At 37.7% G+C, this 22,516-nt stretch overlaps 1 protein-coding gene across 11 annotated transcripts in view; it reads right to left on the reverse strand.

The window, feature by feature from the left end:
• NUMB (NUMB endocytic adaptor protein) overlaps positions 1-22,516 on the reverse strand; it is a 96,162-nt gene that overhangs the window by 26,653 nt on the left and 46,993 nt on the right. For 10 of the 11 annotated variants that reach the window (XM_056344921.1, XM_056344922.1, XM_056344929.1 and 7 more), the window contains exon 2: positions 8,621-8,764. In XM_056344921.1, coding sequence (XP_056200896.1) covers positions 8,621-8,746 — 126 coding nt within the window. In that variant the 5' untranslated portion in view covers positions 8,747-8,764. Of the gene's footprint in view, positions 1-3,373; positions 3,512-8,620; positions 8,765-22,516 lie in introns of those variants that run through there. The other variant, XM_056344930.1, reaches the window with a different exon arrangement.

The following is a 22,516-nucleotide window of genomic DNA, read 5'->3' on the forward strand; positions in this document are numbered from 1 at the left end:
ACAAAAATCAATGTGAACTGCACAAACTATGGTGGCTGATGACTTTGCAGAACAGTAAGGAAGGGGTACCCCAGACAAATTTGCAAGGAGCACTCTTGTCACAAAAATCACTGCAGCTAGTATTCCTGAAGAAAGCGAGTACTTTTCCACCATGAAAGTGCACATAGTAGGAATGCAGTATTAATATTGAATGCGTTCCTACTTAATTTCCATAGCAACCGATGAATGATAGTCGTGGCATCAGCAATTCTCAGCTGTAAGATGTTCAGTAAGAGATTTAATCATTATATCAGAAATTAACCACCAAAGCTTTTACAGAAATACAAAATCCTTGTGGGCAGAGTCCACATACAAAGTAACATAAAAGCTCTAATCCAATATAGGGGCTGTTGGAGACCACCTTAACAAAACATTTTCAAATAGAGGTATTGCTTATATTAATATTTTCAGAAAAAAAGGATAAGATGATGGTAGAGCAAGTAATCAAAAAAACATTTTTTTTCCTTTTCACCTCAGGACTTTACGTACTCTTTCACAGATGGTGGTGTTTGGTATCAATCTCCAATCAAATAGAAAGTGATCAACACAGGACAAGTTAAATTGGCACAGAGCAAAATGCTCTTAGAACTTGAAAAATGCTTGAGAAACTTTATTCTTCTTCAACATCTTAAACTTTTTCCAACTTTCCATCTAAAAATCAACAACTTAAGTAACCATATCAAGTGGTCTTGGTGAAGCTGTCCTGCCTTCACCCAAATATACACTATTGAAATTGCTCCTAAGAAAACATCATGGGCTGATATATCAGGTCAGAAACACAGATCTATCACCCACGTCCTAGTACAAGAAACGCTGCCCTGATCTGCTTGCTTTGTTTTAATTTCTTTTGCAAATACTTGGCTGAGGCAGTTTTCAAAATTTCAACGTTCAGCAATAATAGCTGGCTCAAAGAAAGATCTTTGACCAGAACTCCTTTGACCTGAACAACTCACTCAAGCCAGTTTTGTTTGTTCGAGCTTGGTGATATGCTGTTACAGTCTCTCTTCCAGACAGACACAGCTACACAAATCATTGAAGTTCCCTCTGTATCAGCAGATGTTCACATGCACTGTTTTATTTGCAATAACAGATTAGGTTCTTCAGATTACATTTGAAACCAGACGGACACAGGAAATGAGTTTAATGTAAACCTTGGCCAAGGTGTCCCATGCTAGGGAACTAGCTGCCACGGAGAGAAGCACACCACCATTTCCTTGCTATTTTTCCTAGAAGCACTGACATTCCTCTTTTTTCCTCTGCATAAATACTGTTCTCTCTACAACGGGGGTATTATTTGTAACAGTAGGACTGACTACTTGGCATCTGGATGTGTAGATACGCTTCTGGAATTGGCATTGCTTAAGAATTAAAGCCTGAGCTTCACCGTTTCACAGTGAAATGCTGTCTTGCAACTAGACACAAGTTTAAATCCAGAAAGCCTGGATACATCTTAAAGCTGAGCTACTTTGCCACTGCCTTCTGTAAGATTTACATTCCAGTGCTCAATGCTTTATTTCTCTCTTCTCACACCCATGCTCCTGCTTTTTAATTTATCTGGTTGAAACAGATGTTTGCTTAGACAGAGCTGTAGAAGCCCAGACAAGAGAAACTCCACCATCAAGCATCCACAAACTAAGCTTAATTCTGCTTAGTCAAAGCTACACATTGGTTACAATGCCACACATGTCCTTAGAATCTAACTTCTTCCACTTCCGTAAGTTACCAGAAATTACTATGTCTCATCAGCCTGTTAAACCCCTCAACACAGGAGCTGTAACAGACAATGACTGCTAAATGTCTCTGAACAGTTGTGGGTCAAAAGAATCTAAAGACAAAGTAGTAAGCTATACCAGTAGTTCCGTGTCTCCTCACATCACACCCACCTAAAAGCCACACCGTGCATTTCACTTACTGGTTCTCATACCATATTTATCAGTGTGAACAGAAACAACACTGTGAAGGAATAACAAACGTTTCCAGTTAGGACTACTGAAGATTAAGTAGCAAAGCTCAACAGAGGATACACAAATGCTACATTCTTCATATTCCCACAAATCCCTAAAACAAGACAGAGAAGGAACTCGGGAGGTTATGTAGGACAGCACTCGCCTCAAGGCAGGATCTACTTCCACATCTACACAGAGAAATCAGCCTTGAAGTATTATGACATTTCTGTAACTTGAGATCAATAGGGTAGACCTTCTACTCTATGGCTTACATGCCTGGCTACTAGAAAGGGAGGTTGTTGTTAATGCATATCCTAAATTTCCCTTGATGAGGCTTACAGCCACCATTTCTCCTAGCCCCTATACAGCTTCACGTACGCACTGACAGACTCAGTTTTCAATCATTTGCTCTGATGTGCAATTCCTACTTTTCCAGGAATTCAGCACTAGTAAATACAATTATATTTTTCTTACATTAAAAAAAGGGGGAAAAAAAAAAAAGGAAAATCAGGTGTTGATAGCACAAAGTTTTAAAAACACACTGCACAGGTGCACATTGTACCTTTTCTTCAAGTCTTGTAAAAAATTTAGTTTCCACTTATGACACTGGAAATCGCCTGATTTTAAAAAAACAAACCACCCAGAATTAAAAAGTATAACCCAATGAAAACTTTTTGATTTCCAACACCTAAATTACATTTAAAATAAATATTCCTGCAAGGACATCCAAACCACTTTTATGGCTCTAAACCTTAATAGCTGTATTTTTAAAACAATTTGAAGTTTACTAAGTAATTTAAGAATTTGACCCTGGCCAAAGACAGGATGGTTTTAGAACTGAGTAAAGAAGCTTCATTTAACACTTGTTTGCAAGGCTATTTGAACAAAACCAAGGGTTGGGCACAAGTGTGAAAAGTTTAAACACTAAGGATTGCATTACATTCTTTTTAATCATGACAAAAACGCATAGAATATATTGGAGGCAAGTGTCACACCTGTTATAGCCACCATTCTTTTATAATTAGCTGTTTTCAAGCTTTTATCCTGTGATCTTAAATACTGCAGGATTTTTAAAATGTACCTTTGTTTGCTGCTGGGTTAGCAGTCAACAGAAATGGTTATTGTTCATTGCTGACATCAGTTCATGCCTTAAAAGGTAGGGATTTCTACTGTTTAATGCCTAAAACTGTGCAACATTTCAGAAATCAGCAGATTTGTCACATTACCTTAAAAATACTTAACATAGTTTCCAAAGACTATTCCAGCACCCCAAGCTTTCACAGTCAAAAATATCACATGCCTAACAAAGGCACTTCAGCATCAACATGCTAGTAAACTCTTTCACAGCTACTATTATTTCAAAGTAGCAAAATAAAAGCCACAGTTACCTGTGTTGAGTACCAGTCTTTCTGATCCGGAGGAACAGAATGGCATGCAAGCTGTATTTATGAACTGATTAAAAATAAGAAGTTACTTTTAATGTAAGAATTATAAATTCGACATTAAGCAACAAAGTTCAATATTTAAATTCCAAAACTAAAGACGACAACTGTGCAGCTACGAGCGGTATGAGAGGACACAGCAAAGTGACAGAAATGGCCTGTTTCCTACTGACTGTGCTCAGCCTAATGACATAAGATGCTGTCAAGTCACAGGGACCCCCAGGGATGAGAACTGACACTCACACCCAGTAAGGATACTCAACAGGGCTCAGTGTAAGTTGTTGCCTTTCCTTCTCTATCTGCTTGAATACAGAGCAATACAGTGTCCTCCAAACATCTCCCACCAAAGCAAGGGCTAGATAGGAAACAGCTGACAACTATTTACTCTGGAAAGTCAATCCTTTTATGTGTGAATGTACAACTGTATCCATGCAACTTTTATTTGTCAACACTAACACAGAAATCAAGATTCAGTGGACAGGCTAATTCACATGATACCAGACATCCAGCTGCAAATCCTGGACTTCAAAAACACAAATGTGGTTAGTTACTCTTCCACATGGACTTTTTTCACTGATATCTTTAGTCTTCCAGCTGGAATAAACAGAATAAAAAAATGCAAGTAAACTTGCAGGCTACAGGCAACAGTAGCCTTAGATGCATTAAGGTCAAAAGAGACTGACCACCAAAATCATGAAAGTCACAAAATCCAAGACAGATGCAACTTCTGCGTCTTCTAGAATGATCGGTAAGCATCAGTTATTAATATTCTGTTTAACATATCCAGTTGGTTAGAACCACCAAGAATTTGCAAATGTTTGGTTTCTTTAAGTAGAGGGAAATGACCTAAATCTTCTGATATAAATTTCACAGGCCAGTTACTCTGAAGTGCATTTGTATGAATAAAAACTACTTACCCAGAGGGACATTTGAAAAGGCATTCAGACAAAAGAAGCCCTAGTGTCAAATATTTTACTCATTAAAACATACAACTGCTGTACGTTCTCTGTAAGGTAGCATCTGGAGCAAGAAAGCAAGTTTGAAAATGTTTATGTCAATGAACTTCGTTTTTTGCAATTATGAAGTATAAAGTTTATGCAAAAATAAATTATAGCACTGATAAGCACGGCCATAACGTCTGTTAGAATAATCTACTTCTGAATAGTTTAAATACAATGTCTCTAAGTTCCTTATACATTACATACATCTGGCACAGTTTTTCTCTCAGAGGGAAGAATTACTACTGAAACATGGTAGTTACTTTTTAGTTTGTTAGGACAGTGGAAGAGAACTCACGCCTGAAAATATACTTCTGCACAGATTTTCCAGCAGCTATAAAAGTGCCACTTTTAATAACAGGGCAACTCTGAGAACATCTATAAAAGCTGCAATGTACCATGCCTTCACACCACAAAAGTCAAGAGAACAATACCACTACATTCACAATGGAATAGCAGAAGTCTGCAAGTCACACTTGTCCAAACACAAGTTTAACATCCTTTTCATACTTTTGCTGACAGGCAGGCACCTGTCTCTCTGCTGATGCAGTGGAGTTCAAAAAAACCATTCAGTTGTACACTCCAGCACCCTGGCTCTTCTTTCAATATTACTTTAGTGGATTCAGAACAGTGTATGCAGAAGAGCACTGCAATAAAGTCAGTAGCCATTCCAAGGCCCTATTCAGAATGTGTCATATTACCACCTCAAGCATGGTTAGATATCCAGCACGGTGAAGATATCTGTAAATACATCCTACACACACTAAAATGAATGACAGAAAATAGGATCAGTAGCTGCTTACATACAACACAGACACTACAAATAGTGGAAAAACACAACACTGTTAAACAAAAAAAAACCAAACAAAAGGAAGTGTTATTGCCTAAAAGTAACAGTATATGCCCAGGATTATCACCACCTCCAAATTTGTCAGCCAGCACTGGAGAGAACCAACTGTGCATCAAATCCACTCCCCTGAATTTTAAAGCAACAATGTAATAGGAATCTTGCCAATATCTTCCACAGAGCATCTTCTCTACCAAAATCAAGACAATCCATCGATGTATCGGATTTGCTCAAAATCCAGCAGCACACTTAGACTTTAATTAACAATATGGATCAGCTGTGAATGTAGCACAAGAAGAGCTTCAAGAACTGTGCCACACAGATATTCTCTCAATAATATTAAATCTGTTTACAGCGCAGCATCCTCAAAGCACAGTGAATGACCAGCTAGTGGAGTCCCTGTCCAACACTAACAGAATGAAGCCTGAAGGCACGATGAAATCCTATTTGCAACACAATTTTCAAAGTGCTTCCACATGTTCTGTAGTATCTAAAAAAGGATAAATCTATGCTAGCACTCTACAAACACCTCAACTCTGGGCAAAACATGAATGCCTAAAGGCATGAAGTTAAGCCACAAACCAACGTAACAGTACTTTTAGATAGCGACGTATCTTTCACCCATCAAACTTTCATGATCTTTCTCTTCTACAAGACAAACCAGAAGCAAACATCCCTACTCTGCATTTACACTAGTCTCCTCTCTCAAAAAAACAGAATATTAGTCTTACCTAAAAAAACCCAGCAAGCACTGGAAGAAACAAAGCCCTCCACATGGCTGCTACTACATTAGTTTCATGTATTTTACTTTCATACAGAAAACCTTAAAGACAGCTGCAGAGACATTTGTTAACAATTCTCAGGTCTTCACCAGCTATACAGGCAAAATTTTCATAATCCCTGCAAAAGCCAGACTCCAATCTCACTACTCAGCTATGCTTTGAGCTCCAAAGAACTATGTCTGATGATTTTTAGCGAGTGGGCAAAGCAGGCCATAAAGAATAAAGACAGACTAACCCTCCAGAAACAGTGGCTGAGCAGCAATACTAGAAGCAATGGACCACTCTGGAATTCCCATTTAGGAACTGTAAGAAAATGAAGACATTTTCACCATGTTTCAGATTTAAATGCATTCCTATTCATTAACCATTTTTCCAAAAATATCTCAGTTTATTCTGCTCCACTGAGAAGCATCAGGAAGAAAAGTCACCCCATTAGATATTTAAGGACATAGGAGACAGCATACTTTTCCTGGAATGTATGAATTGCCAAATAATACCCAAGAACAGCGTGACAGGATACTCTCCTTCAATAGCACAAAGTTCTATTCTTTTTGCGAGCAAAATATAGTACCACCCACTAAACCGATGACTCTACATCTGGTTTATCTCATTCACTCACAATGGTATACTTCCTGTCTGTATCTATTAAACACCAGTTAACACCCACTCTACATCTCAAGCCTAATAAAAATTTCCACTACTGCCCATCCCAAGGTACAGCATTTTGGAAGATAAATTCTAATCAAATTAGCTAAACCATCGCAATGTCAAATTGTTCTGATTTAAAGTTTTCACCTTATTGCAAATTCTTTAAATATTAATAGTCTACCATTCTGACCAAACCAAGAAATGTATGTAAAGATGCATTTACTTCAGGGTATTTTTTCCAAAGAACAAATTAAGTTACTTCCAATATAAAGTGGGCAAATAAGGTAAATCAGCCCCATAACAATAGCTGGATGTAAAGACTCATCCATTTCTACACCTTTTCAGCACAAAATAGTCCAGAACCCTTTTTGATTTCGGGTACATCTGTCCAGAACAGACGAATGCTTCATTTAAATACAAGAAGCATTTGTCATTATAAGTGCAAGTCCTGACTGAGAGTTTTAAAAAGTCAGTCTTTGAACAGCAATAAGTGGTTCACGCCCTTTGTGCTCAGTAAAGGACTGAAAAAATTGGAGTAAAACTGAATGTCCAGAAATTGAGTATTTCGCTTTTTAACCTGTGTAACAGCTAAAATTATTAAAAAATTATGATCCTTAAGGTAACAGCTCTACTCTCTCCTAGACACTGTTAAATCTTAATCTAAGTCTGAGCTTCCACAAGAACAGTTACTCACTTTCAAAGTTCTGGCAAAACACCGTCTCTGTTTAGTACTGGATTATAGTTCCTTCCTTCTAGCAGAAAACTAACAAAAGACAAGGACAAATAAGCAAGCAACCGTAACAAACTAGAAACGTTACATACACTTGAGTAATACGTAAAAGCACACATAAGCAACTATCGTGAAGTAGGGCATGAACCTAGTGTAAGAGTTTATTGTATATCTGCACATGCCCACAGCTTTAGAAAAATATGTAACAGCCAGTTTCCACCTAGCAACATCAACTGTTTAACTATCAGACAGAATTACTTTAAGCATAGTACAGATAAAAACTATTAAAAGGTCCTCAGGTGTCAGAACCATAGACTGTTTTCCTTGTGCGGAAATTTGATCCGTTAGCTTTCTCTAAGTGTCATCTGTTTACAATCTATTATAGAGTTAGTATTAGTGTGCCCTGAGGAAGAAAGCTTTTGATTACAAGGGGAGCATATGCAACAAGACATGTTAAATCTCGAGGGTTTTTTATTATTGTATTTCTTAAGTATTAACATTAAACGTTATTCTAAAATATTAAAATAACATTGTTTCTTAAATAAGGGGAAGGACAAGTGGTGACACAAAAGAAAATACCTACTTATAATACTCCAATAATCTGGAATGAGTTCTCAAGACTTCAAAGGGGTAATTTCAGTTTCACATGCATTAATAGTCTGTAATACATACACACACACAAAATCGTAGCACAGAAGACACTCTCAGAAGTTAAGTGCTTATAACTTGAAGCACTGAAAACCCAGGTGTTACTTGGCAATGTTTTTAATTATCAGAAGGGAAGAAAGAGTCCTTTCCAAGGACAACCCACCACTTACCTTACAAGTCAAACTGTAACCATAACTACATTTTTAACAGAGAACCAACTACCCTTCCATGCAAGCCAAGAGGCCTACCATTTCTGCTCTTCCAGAAAAATTAAGAGAAATATTATATTAATCCTCTGTCTAGCTACATTATTTATTTCAACTAGATAATGTACAGTATCTCAGACTGATTTTCCACGGCATCTGTTACATGAGTCATCTGGCTTAAAAAAAAAACGCACATCCTTTGCAATGAGAGCTGAATGTAAAATAGGTCAGTGTGTAATGAAGCATGCCGCTGGCTTATGCTTGTCAAAAAAAACCCAAATAATAATTCATGGCAAGGGTACCTCATGGATATCCAAAAGGCAGAAACTCTTACCTTAACAGGAAAGCTACACTTGCCAGTACGAACTCCCTCTTCATCAGTCTGCCACTGATGAGGCCTACTGGCCTCTGGGACATAGACATCTTTCTTTCTCCTAAAGCTTTGCCGTAACTTGTTCATTTCTCAGATTTTCACGTCCTAGAAGGAGAAATAAAAAAAGAATACTGTGAATTGGCACTAAACGCACATTTAGCCACTGTGGGTCAATGACTATCATCACCACAAATGCCCCTGTGAAAAATCTAAGTTTCTGCAAATATGAATGGAGGTACTGTGAAAGCAAAATATTTTGGACACAGATTCAGAGAAAGATAGATAGGCACTTCAAAGTGGAAAACACAAATCCACATTACTTGTTTAACAGCCTTCCACAACAACTGAAGCATTAGACCCAGTAATAACTATTACTCTGAGCATAAAGTTACCTAAAATAGCTGACAGAGAAGCTCTGAAGAGCAATGCACATGGAATCCTGCCTTCCCGAACTTAAACACCTACCTAGAGCAACCAAGCAGGACACCAGTAGCACAAGCTTCCAAGGCACCCAGCAAAGCAAGGATTCATGGCCCTAGGACTGCTCCTAAAATTAGGTGCCTGTGCTGCCGTTTAAGTACGAGTGACAGGTTCATGCTCTTACTGAGGGGCACAGTCTAGTCCTTGCTTAGTCTACTGGTAAAAGTTCTCATTTAATTTAATAATTTATTAATTTAAAATATATTAAATATAAATTTATACTTTTTTATATTTAAAATGTAATTGAATTGTTTTTATTTATTATATTATTATTATATTTTATTATATTTAAAACAGAATAAAAATATTAAAAATAAATTTAAATGAGAAATGCACTGAATTGACTTCCAGATCCTGGGTAAATCTCTAAACACTTATACAGTCTTACCTCTTCAAAGGGGCAAGACAGTTCTGTAACTACTCCTCTAAAGTCTAGATGTTCTTTCAGCATAAGGGATAATTCCTGAAGCATTTCTAAAATACCAAACACCAGACCAAACTCCGCTTCTGCAGCAAACACCAACACTCAAAGCTACTTGATGAGCATTTGAAAGCAATAAGGTGTGGCACTCCAAGCAATCCAAATCTCCCTTGCAAATTAAGTGAGGCGTTGGGATGTATGGCAAAGGCTAGACAACATTCCCTGGAAGGGAGCATGTACCTAGAATAGCCACAAGCTCTAACAAACTGTGAGAGCAGGGATAGGAAATTGCCTGGGGATTCTCAATTGCAATTATCTAGTTACAAAGCAGCGTTGGTGTCATTCCTTCATAGCTGCAAAACACTCGACATAACTAGTAACATAAAATATTCTCTTGAGTTTACTTGGTAGGATTTAGAGATCAGAACGTGTGTGCAAAATAAAAAACATGCACATTTCTTACTGCTAAGCAAGCTGAAGCGGTTCCCCTACAAACATGTTTTTTTTATTTTACATGCTAAAAGCCATTTAAAAATCTTTGACTGTGCAAAGGTAATTCCAGAAGTTCTAAGAGGAAGCCCAAGGCTTCTATTCTCCATTAAGATTTAGCGAGGCATTACAGCAGTACTAGTTATGTATTTTGCTTTTCAAACTGCAGATAGAGGAGTGCATGCATCACGCAGACTAAAGGAACCAAAATTTCAAGGGGGGCCATTCAATCACCGCAGGCAGGTGACACGTGTGACATGTACTGCAGCAAATCTCCACATGGCACTTCAGCTCAAGAGGACAGTCACCCACTCTTGTCCCTGCTGAAGACTGGCAGGGCCACAGCACAATGAGCAAAACCTCTGCTCCAGCTGCTTCGCTGCAAAGCTCAGGAGTCTGGTCAGGGCATAGCTCAAGGCCCAGCTGCCTGACCTTGCACTCCAGCACCTAAGAAACAAACATAGATACTCTGTTCTGCCAAAAAGGGCAACAGACTTATACAAACTTATACAAATAAAAGAGGTAAGGCTCTTCTGTCAGTATTGAGTATGACTGATTAAAAAATGCTTTAGCAACATGTCAAACCTACAAATGTGTAAAAACAACCTGAATCTCAAAAAAACCTCAACACTGAATCTCAAAAGCTTAACAAAACAAGAACTGAGAACAGCACGCAGCCACTGTACCACTTGTGAAATCGCAGTCTAATTGCCTTATCATAACATTTGTTTATGTGAGCATTTCCTTGGACTTCTCCCAGGAAGTGTTGCTTTTGTCCATGAGACTGATACCTTATCGAAAATCTGTTCTGACCATGAGTCTCAATCCACAGGGGAGGATGAGAATAAGCATTCCTCAACTACACTTCCTATGAGGAGGTGAAATGGCATTTTGCCCAAAAGTATTTCCTTTTCACTGAAAACCATACCCATTATCCTACACGTTCTAATTTTGAGGTCATGTTGGCAACAAGTGGTTTAAAAATAGCTTATCCTATTTAATAGAAATGCTGACAAATAGCAAAATTAATTTCTGGCCAGGCAACCAGTGAGCCTTCTCCAACTGCCACACAGGTTTTCTGAGACTTCAGACTGTTTTGAGTAGGTTGCAAAATAGCTTGCCCTATAAAAGTCTGATTTTCTGGTAACATGCATGTCAACCCAATATAACTAGAATTGCCATCTAATGGGAAAGTGTTAAGTAAAACAATTCCCACAGGCTGCTTATTTGAGGATTCAGGAAAGAAGCACATTAATTGTTACAATTAAGTGTTGAAATTTCTACTAATTTTGTCTGGAGCTCAAAATCCCTGTGCAGGAGCTCTAGAGAAAAACAAGTGAGCACTTTCTACTCAAATTCTTTGCAGTGTGCAAGCCATGCAAGCCTGCCGATGCAAGAGACACCAACCCAGGCTGCAACAAACTTGCAGGGTATTTTCTGCTAAACTGACATCACTGATACTGCGAGAAGTTTTATACTGTCTTCAGATTAGGTAGGCTAAAAGTTACCAGTCCCTGATTTTTCTATACCTAGCAATTGATTCTTTTCCTGTAATTAAAAGTATTAAAAAAAACCCAAACAAGAAGAAACAAACCAAACCACCAAAGACACTGTTTCAATCTCACTTTTACAATCCCAAATCCAGCTTGGGCCCAGAGCAATGACAATGAAGAAACAGTATTTGAAGATAAACCTGGTGAAAGCCAGTTTAGGAAACTCAAAATCTAATTAAATCACAAAATATAGTGTTATATCAGAGACAAACCAGTAACAAAGGCACGTAGATACACGTGTAAGCACAGAGATCTGGAGAAGACAGGTAACAGATTGACATTTCAAGGTTATCTCTACCTTGCTAACATCATCTACCTTGCTAATATCTTTATCTGCTAACAGCAGACACCTCAACATCTGAATGTTCATGACCATAGGAAAAAAAAAACCAAACACCACACAACAAGGAAACCTCCACCACTTTAGCAATCCAAGAGATTACAACATTAGACTAAATATTAGACTAGTTCCTAAAGCATCACACAATCATCTACAAAAGGCACTGAAAAGACAAGTTATTCACACAGTGAGTTTATAAATTTATGTTGTAATTTATTTTAATGCAAATCAATATATTTTGGACCTTCTGAAAACACAGCTCCAAAGCCAATTTAAGGAGAGCTTTCGCACCATTATTGGTCTGACCACCTGAAAAAGCAGCATTTTAATCCTTATCAGTTCACTGACAACTCAGCGGCAGCAAAGTGACAGAAACAATGTCACAGAAAAAAGTGCATGTTGAAGCACTCTTGGTTTCGTTGCCTTGTGCATCGTCAGGTTATGGCAGCAGAACAAATTACTGCGAAACAAACTAGCATGTTAATTCATGTCTTGTTAGCTGCTCTGCTCTACGAATGTGTTCACTTTTACCCTTCAGTGAGCACAAGCCAGCAATTTACCCTTCAGTGAGAGCGAGGTAAGCTTTCACGTTAACTGAAGTGAGATCAGGTGGGAGCTGCTGATGATGCAAATTTGGAGCTTAATTGCCTTGCAGGAGTTCACACATGTACCCATGCCTTCAGATAAGCAGTTCATTTACATTTTGCATAAATGTTTCTTGCATAGCAGTTGCTGCTACAAGGTGATCCAAACTACAGAACCTGCAGGGCAGAACAGTATTGATACCCGAATTGTGTTCACAAATTTAAATGGTTAGATTTTATACTACAGGTACTACAAATTTTACACAAAGCAATCACTTAAAGTTTCAACACCAAGAACAGAAAACCAGCACAAGCCCATTTTTATCTTTCTAGCCTTCACAAAGGTTAATCTGCATTCAATTATGTGGCATCCTTTTTGTTTGCAATGGAAAAGGATAAAAAACGATTTTAAGTCTTCAGTTCAGCCAGTTTTTTAAAAACCATTCAGAGGGTTTGGGATTACTTTCCGTTTTCTCTCAGAATTGAATGCTGCTTATTTACTTTACCAATTCAGAAAAAAGAAAGTCATGGGTCAAATAAGGGCAAAGTACTCTATGCAGCCCACAACAAATACTCCCAGGGTGTGGGAGGGAAAACCACCCCCCACCTCGGTGCCATCCTTCTGCTTTATAGTGCAAGTCTTCCTGCAAGCCCAACCATCAGGAGTAGACCAAATTGACACACTGATAAAGTTCCTAGAATTACACACTTCAAACAGCAGGGAAAGCTAGGTTTAAGAAAAATGTGTTATAGGAATCATTCTAAAATTTACAAGCCTCCAATAAAATTAATTCAATTAGCATTACAATCAGACCAATTAATTTAAAAAAAATGAATTCTCATTCATACCTCTATTACCTGCTGGCCACACACAGCTGAGGTAGGAGCAGCTGCACAACTATCAGCTCCTACATGCTCTTTCCCAGTGAAATGCACTTAATATAGCGAATAAAAAAAGGACCAAGCCAAACAGTGCCCAAAACCCAGAGCAACAAGTTCATCCATCTCTAATACATTTTTTGCCTAACATCAGGCATTTCTTGACACCAAAGCTTTCTGAATAAGGACGTGTTTTTCCTGCCAAAGTTACCTGACACTTTAGACCTAAGAGCAAAATGCAGATTATCCTAATCTCATTGAAAAAAAATGTGCTTGCCTAACCTACTTACTAGGAAAACACTCCAGAGACATTCCTCTGCACAGCTGTGAAGATCTGTATCCTCAGAAAACTCCGTGGCTTTGAGGTCTTGCGCAAGTACAACCTGGTCACACCTGTCCAAAGACTCATGTCTAACAGCTATCTTTATAGCATTATCAAAACTTAAATTTTATTACAAAATCCACAAGGGTCTGCACCAGGAAAAGCAAACAGCCTGCACTTCCTTATTATAGAAGAGTATTCCATACTGCTTTTTCCTATAAAACGCAGTTCGCTGCTGACACTTCAACATTATTGTAAATCTTTGCTATAAGGGACACTAGGACATCAACGAGAAAACATTCTTGTTTCAAGTCATTTTCCTGGACACAATTTGGCTTTGGCAGGCTTAACTGCCATACAAGCGCAAATATAAAGAAGTGTTTCAAAATATTTAGATCTATTTTGCTTTCCAATGCACAGTTTGAATCTCTAAATTTAAGGTGACAAAGTAAGAATGTTTAATTTATAAGAAAGAGGCAAGCTAAGAAAGTAAGTTGATTGCTGCCAAGGTAGTCTGTCCTTCTCTATTATGAAGCTACCAGAACAGAGTTTTACTTCTCTGAAAAATCCTTATTAAGCATTGCTGCTAAACAGTCTCCCTCCTCTCCCACTTACATAGTACAAAAACATGTAAAGCCCTATCTCTTCAAGCCTACTGTAAAGGTTATCCAAAATTCACTGCAATTGCCCTGCAACAGCTTCTCTGCAATTATTCACCAGCACAAGAACACAGAGTACTCTTATCTTCTAAGGAAGAAAAGGTCACCCCATGTGTCAGAATTTGAATGCAGAACTTTGAGCCTTTTTGTAAGTTTAGATCCCATAAAATCTAATTAAATCCAGCACTGTCACACATGAAGGCATGTAACCATATGAGCATGCTCACTAAAACGTTAACAGTCGTGCTTATGCAATACAGTATGACTAACCACATTATTCACCACACGGCTTTCCAACCCATTTACCCTTTCATTCCCCACTTAAGAGCTAATAATACAATAGTACAAGTAGGCATTCTAAGACATCAAAATACACATAAAAGTGAAGTATGAGTTTATTTGTTGAGCCAGAAAATATGTATTTTTGTTGTTGTTATTTAAAGTTCAAATTAAGGGGATTTTCCTTGTTACAGAAAAATAAAATTGTTGGATATGTAATAAAGAGACTGCTGAAACAAGCATATCAGCTGGAGAAAACTCACCTTCCAGCAGTGAAAGTAATATTTAGATAATACTTTCAAAATACAGGAGAAATGACAACCTTAAACTCTTTATATGAGACCAAAGAGGTCAGAGCTGTAACAATACATATTTCTCTGACAGCATTCTTGGAAATTGTGATGCACTGTCATCATAAGATGTGAGGTACTAGCTGTCCTCTCAAATCAATCAGATTTCTTGCTGTCTTATACTTGAGCTAAGGTATCATGTGAGCACTCCACAGCTGTTCCCAGAGCACCTGACAATTCTATTTGCACCACTGATGAGGATGGAAGAAGGGTGGGAGGTGAGATTGTTATGACAGCAACATCTTGCTGGCAAAAAACAGAGTTAAACAAAAATTGCAGATAGCTTCTGAAGTATCAGGAAATGGAATCATGAACTATACTCCAATACCCCATTAATAATTGTGTAGCTAAAACACTCACCTACCAGCAGCCTTGTCCTAAAGCTTAGAATTTTGTAAAATACACCAGGTTCTTCAAACATAAATATCCCCAGATTACAGTAATTAAATACAGTATTCAGTATTCCACAAAAGTATGTAACAGAACTATCAGCACAGCAACCACACTCAAAACTCTTAAATCGTCAGAAAAAGACAAGTTTGATCATTGCAAGGCAGACATTATTCCTAAAGAGATGCAGTGCTCTTTCTAGCAGTCATTAGAGAAACCACTTGCCTCTCCCAAACACGTGAAGTTCAGCAAATAAAAGAAAGCCAGCCTCCTTCTTTTCTCCATCAATAACTATTCTAAAGTAAATGTCCCAATTCATCAGACTCCACAGCAACTGCAAACTCGGACTATGGTCCTATACAGTATGCTAAAATGTTTAGGTGCAGAGATATAAGGCAGTAATCCCCTTGTTTTATAGGCTCAGTTTAAAAACACCCTGCAATGACTTTCAGTAGTCACTTGTGAAAAGCAGGTCCCCTAAACACTATGTGGCACAAAGCAAGTAGGATTGTACTACCTATAATATCTGAAAATAAGCAAAAGTTTTCTAAAGAAACAGTAGCTGTGCCTTGTGGAAAGCAGTTCAAGTAATTGTTCTTTGCAACTCATCTGTACGCATGTGAAGAATTTTAACTAACCAAGCCACACCATTTCCAAGTGAATAATTTACATTTAGGGCAGCTAAATCTCTGACAACTAAACAGTTTTCAAACAAACATCTCGGATGTAAAAGGTGTCTTTACAATACATGCTGAATTTAGAAAAGAAATTAGATATTAAAAAAAGTACAAAAAGGGCTGAAACAGTGGAAAAAGATTTCCTTTAATCACCCAAATCCATGAACCAAAGCTTGAAGTTAAATGTCAAATCTCACAAAAATAAACGCATTTTCAAAATTAAAAGAAAATAGCTTTTACAAGTAAAATAAGCATATTTATTTGGTAAATCAGTCACAGGTCTGAAGTTTTTACATTGGAGTTACTTCAGTAGGACCTGTGAGTGTTTTATAACCAACTAATCAGTATTTGAATAAACAAGGAATTGTATCCAGTAAGGCAAACATCTGCTGCTTAGGAGAAAGACCTTAGAAAAGGTCAAATATAAATCAATCACCTTTGTGCTATTGACCTGATCATTACCTACCTCCTGGAAGTTGAGCAACATATGGACTCACACCATGTATCTGGTTCTAGATCTTAAGTGAGAGCAAAAGCAGCAGACAAGCTACAGATCCCCAGAGGATGCATTTCAGGAGCCAATGTGCACTCTAAACCAGATTACTTGGAGGATCCACCTTAGCAAGATTTTTAAAATGTATTCATACTAAAGCTTTACGCCGTGTTACATATACGATGGTCATGCTTAACATAAAAAGTGAAAGCCAAAGCATTTTGGACAACTGATCCAGCAACAGTGCTCTGCACTGGCACACAGCGAGCCTTAGAGGTCCAGTCCACGTGGCCCACGTTCCAGAGGCATTCGGAACAACAAACTATAAATTCATATCAGCTTTATGAGAAGTCTTCAGTGGGAATGGACAGTAGTAGTGCTGCCAAGCCTGTCAGCGAGTGGGATTCAGGTGTAGAGAAACTAGGTAAATCCACAAGAATAACAGTATGCTCAGATACAGAATGGGGAATTACACAGGGCGCTCTGTTGGAAACAGTGATTTGTATTTTGTTCATATATGCTCTCAAAAGCAAATAGTTAAGTGACTGTTTACAGCTAATGCAAAACGTTCTGGAGCAGACTAAACTAAACTGATTTTAGAGATACAGGAGGGTCTCACAAGAAGAAATTATTCTGTAATAAACACAGCAGAGAAAAGCACATGGAAGAAGGATAAGAGAATAAACTGAATGATAAATAATGAAGAATATGAATTCAGCTATTACGAATGTCTAGGAAAGATCGTAACTCAAATGTTTAGTCCTCTAAAACTGAACTGTCAGATAAGCAAATAGTAGTATTATGAAAGGAGCAGAGCAAAACCATTAAGATGCTGCAGCATAAGCCAAACTGTGCTCAGCTTCAATACCACATATAGTTCTTGTAGTTAATATACTCTTTTTGAAATGAAACTAAAAGGTGCGGGAAGGTAACAAGGGTAATTAGGACTACATGAACAGCTTCTGTTCGGACAGATTAGGTACATCAATGGTCTTCACCTTAGAAAAGTAATTTTCTGGTGGGGAGAGCTACAAAAATTATAGTGTCACCAGTGTTAGAAAATGAACAGGGAACAATGATTTTCCAGTTCTTATGTTGTAGAAATAGCAAAAAAACAATGGCATTTTCTAGCAGTCCAGGTTTCAAAATTAGAGCATTTCTATCATGATACAGAATTAACTTGCACAATTCCTTGCCCTGGGACATTTTATGAACAAAAAATAAAAAGTATTTTAAAAACCCCACCCAGTTTAATTACTTGTTCGAAACTTCCAAAGGCTATTCAAAACTACAGTGGAGGTGCAGTCTCCCATTCAGGAAATCGCCCAGTCCAACCGGACCAGCTGGGAAGGCTTATTTCAAGTCTTGCCTTAACCTTCTATCCTTCCTCGGGATCCGACACTGACCATATCAGAGAGCACTACTGTGCTACAGAGCCCTTGCTACACACCAGTGTAACTCACCAGCTGGTCTCCACCACCAATTCAACCCGCCAAACCCCACATTACAGGTGTTACAGCATCACAACAGAGTTGTTAGCACCCAGCAGCACCAGCAGGAGCTGGCTCACGACACATGGTAAGGATCTCCTTTTCCCAAACCCACAGGAGCAGAAGTTTCTGTAGCTCAAGACTAAATGAAAACCAGCACATGAATTTGTATATTCTAGATAGCTCACAAAATTAGAATTACTGTGGCAACAAGCCACGTGTGTACTAGTCAATCTCAATCAGAAAATAAAAGTTAGCTTAAACTGCCATGAAGTATGTGTGAGGAAAAATTAGCTCATACACGTACAGGATGACAGATGACTCCTTGTTATACCATTACTGCAGTGGGCCCGAGCACTTCAGTCAGTCACTGCTTGGCAGCTGTTCCATGGCAGTTGAAGACACCTTATGCACTCCCATCCTCCAACAGTTAGATAAATATAATTAAAGTCCTTTTATCTCTGCATTTTCTTCAGCTTGTTCACACTACATCAGCCACATTTTTGACTGCAGCCAATGCAGAAGAGGAGTGTCACAAAAGGAATTTTTAATATTAGTTTATAATTCAAAGTTAAATTGTGAAGGCTTTGCATCAAGATTTTGTGAAAATGACAGGTTTCGATAATAAAAATAAGCCTAGATAGAAGATACAATAATTTCTTTCTGGCTGCCAGAATATCAGAACATCATCTGATCATCCCTCAATAAGCCTACCAACACAAAAAAGTACACTTTCACATAAAAGATATGCAGAATCTTCTCAGAGAACTTGCTCTGGTGTCCATCGTAGCAACGGTGGTTGACTTAGAACATAAATTTTTCTTCACAGAGATATGTTTATTTATTATATCGGGAATTAATGTTAACATTTGTACACCCATCCAGTGCAATTTTTTAGTTGTTCCATAACTCTTTTCTTACAACAGCTCTTTGCAAAACATTACCAGGAACTAACAAGATTATTTCCCAAATCTGTTTGCTTCACACGAACGTAATCAAATCAGAAGCTAGCTTAACAAAGTCAGATAGAAGCTATAAATTCTTTTAAGCACACAGGATGCAATGTTTTCTGAATTCCCCCACCAGTAAAATACCTTTAAAAACACGCTGCATCCTTTCTAGAACCAAATACAAGCCACATGTTTGATCACCCACAGAAAAACTTGCAAGATGTTTAAGCAATCTGTCACCAGTCCCTACAAGAGGTGTCTAAACAGGGTACTTTAACACAATTCCAGCTTTCTGATACAATTTCGTATACACACAACCAGTATTCCTTATGATTACACAGCACAAAACCTCATTTTGTGCCTAACATCTCTCATATCTGCTTACTGTGAAGCCTTATGAAAATCCAAGCATAACTTCAGTGGCACACTTACTCAGTGATTTTGAAAATTATATATAGCAATGTAACTAAAGAGATATCTTTTGAAAGTATTTAACTTCATAAAACCCTGATCTATGTAATTTGTGGCAAAAAAATTCCCCAACCCCAAGTGTCATAGAATCATTTACCAGAACATAATGTTCATATGACAGTAGCAAGAATATGTTGGCTCAGTGACTTACATTTTTTTCCTTAGGTTCCACAATAGTTTTCTTTAAAATCCCTCTCAGAGCTATAATCTTTGGATATACCAAAAAATATGAACCTATGGGCTGAAAAAAACCCAGAGATTATAAAGTCAAGTCCAATATGGACTATAGGAGGTTTCATCTGAGAGTGTATTTCCTTTCCTACCTGTACCTCAAAAGCCAATGGATTTTTAGATTATTTCAAGTGCTTCTTTTAAAGAACAACACCATATGAAATTGGTGAAATTCTTACACCATTATGCCAACTTGCCATAACTCCAGTCAAGGCTGGATCTTCCTTTGTTCATGGCAACATACCTGAAACTTCTCAGACCTATGCCAAAACCTTTTATCTTACTCATTTCCATGTTTGTGTATTATCAGTTGGGGGTGGGGTGGAAAAATCTCAGTGGAATTGGGAAGGATTTGGGGTGAGGGATTTTTCTAGTCCAAAAAACATTAAGGGATGAAAAGACAAATCAATCAGACTGCATTTAAGGTTTAGGTTTTTTTGGAAGAACTCCAAGTCAAGTTTTCCAAATCAGCTCTTACAAATAGATGATGCATACTTCCCTCCCCACACCTTCTTTCTATCGCTTGGCGTTTAAAGCCTTTTGCTTATAAGGATAGCAACATTTGTCTTTATGGAGGCATAGATAGGAATTTAACTGCTATTGCTACAAAAAAAAGGTGCTATCTTTTTAAATACTGGTAAGTAGTAAGCCCTCAGACATTTCCTTTCACAGAAGTTACCAGGTTTCATTATGAACACTAAAATTAGTAACAAGTTATTGATGATCAGTAATAATACATTATGAATCCACAATTATATGCTCAGTGAGAATTATCACATATAGCTTGAAATGTCTATAAATCCAGGTGTCCATATCCAAACTGATTATTTATACTCCCATTAGACTCAGTGGAGCAAAAATACAGTTCAGTTGGTGGAGCAAAAATACAATTCAGTTATACAAACCTACTTTAAGTATACCTAACAATGGAAAATTATTTCTCAAAATTAGTAACTCAGTAGACAACCAAACAGATGGTTTCCACTCTTTTTGCCTAATACCAAATTAATAATTACAAAAAATCTTCCATGATAATGAAATTTTTTTAAAGAAAACATTAATCAAGAAATGGAAGCAGTATGTTCAATGCTCTAACAATCTAATCAAAATACATGGTCTTCCCAGCACCACAATGAGATTTAATTCCAGCATGTAGACAATATTTAAACCAGTTAGTCCAATATCACATCCTCTAGTACAGAGTAAAGAAAAAAAAAAAAAAAAGAAAAAAATTAATCTCATTTCATTATCCGAGACAGACTGTTCCAAACTAGTAAAACTGCTTTACCTACTAACTGCACTGCAAGCACTCACATCAGCATTTCAGCTTCTACCCAGAATTACATCTATGGTAATTTAGCACACAAGCCAAGCCTTTGGCTTCGAATATAATGATTCAGCCTTACTATACCACCTTTCCTGGTCATAACATATTGGGATCTTAATTTAGCTTTTCTTCTGTTAGCTTTCTCTTCCCCATATTAATTGCAATTGTTAGCATACAGGTTTTATTATCTCTTTCAAGATCAGCATGGACTTTTTGCTACAATACAGACAAGTACTACAAACATGCATTAATAGTCAGAACAAGCCTCTTCATGTATGTTTTCCTTACAAACCATACTCGCATCTCAAAATGGCTTTTAAGAAAAGGCCACAACATGCATTCTAATTCCAACAGTTTAACATAACTTTCACATAATAATAAACAACCTCCACTGAAATTGTCTGTAGCATCTAGAAATCAAGATCAAAAATGTTCCCATACTCAGTGCAGCAACACACTAACACTTATTAGTGAGATGAAGTTTTAACCAACAGCACTTTAACAGTTGATCAACCATACAGTCAACAGACTAAGTAAAAGATATGCATCTCAAAATGCTAGTGCTGCCTTTCAGGGTCACAGTTCATGTATACAAGGAGCTAAGACTATCATCTTCTTCCACAAATACTGAAATCCCATAAATTTTCACATTCACAAAAATCCCGTTTTTCCATTACTCATGAACAGTTGCTCCACCTAAGAGATTCTTAACTACTGTGCTTATTTTAGCCCTGATCTGCAAATAAATAGACAACTGAAGAAAAACGGCAAAAAAGCATGGAAAAGTGCCTTTTATTTCAGCACAAGCTTCAAATGAACAGACAATTACAAGCAATATCTGCTTAATTAAGTCAGAAATATTTCAAGCCATCTACAGTAAAGCAGATTTTGTCAGCTAGGGCCAGGTAAGAGCTATAGAAGTACTGCATATTGTACTGCAACTGACCATCTATTAACTTTAATTAAATTAAGCTGCCAGCTGAGACATGGACAAAATGACAATGATGTTCATTATTTGAACAAATTGAGCTCTTTGCTTTCTTGTTACTGTTCTTCAAATCCAGGAAGAAAGTCCAATATTAACAGCACACTGAACTGTAGAGCTAAGTGCAGAGAATACAGATCCCTAAAGCCGTCCTCACATTAGTTATGTTACTGGTATAGAAATTACCTCCCTCACTCCTGCCATGATCTTAAGCAAAACAGGTTGCTGTTTATCGTACATAGGATCATGCTTCCATCCCTTTCGGATGGTTAAACATATCCCACAGCCATGTAGCCAGTCATGTTCTCTCAGAGGCAGGTAAGGCTACCCATGAGTCAGTACCAAATACAGGCAGGGCTGCTGAGTACGATAGCAATTCAGCAGCTCCACTCATGCCAACAGTCCTCACAGCACACCAGTCTGACTGAGTGACCTTGGCCAGGCTGGAACTGTGAAATCCACAGATGTCTCTCACCTTTCTCAACCA

This window comes from Falco biarmicus, chromosome 7 (genome assembly GCF_023638135.1).
Source record: "Falco biarmicus isolate bFalBia1 chromosome 7, bFalBia1.pri, whole genome shotgun sequence".
NCBI lineage: Eukaryota > Metazoa > Chordata > Aves > Falconiformes > Falconidae > Falco > Falco biarmicus.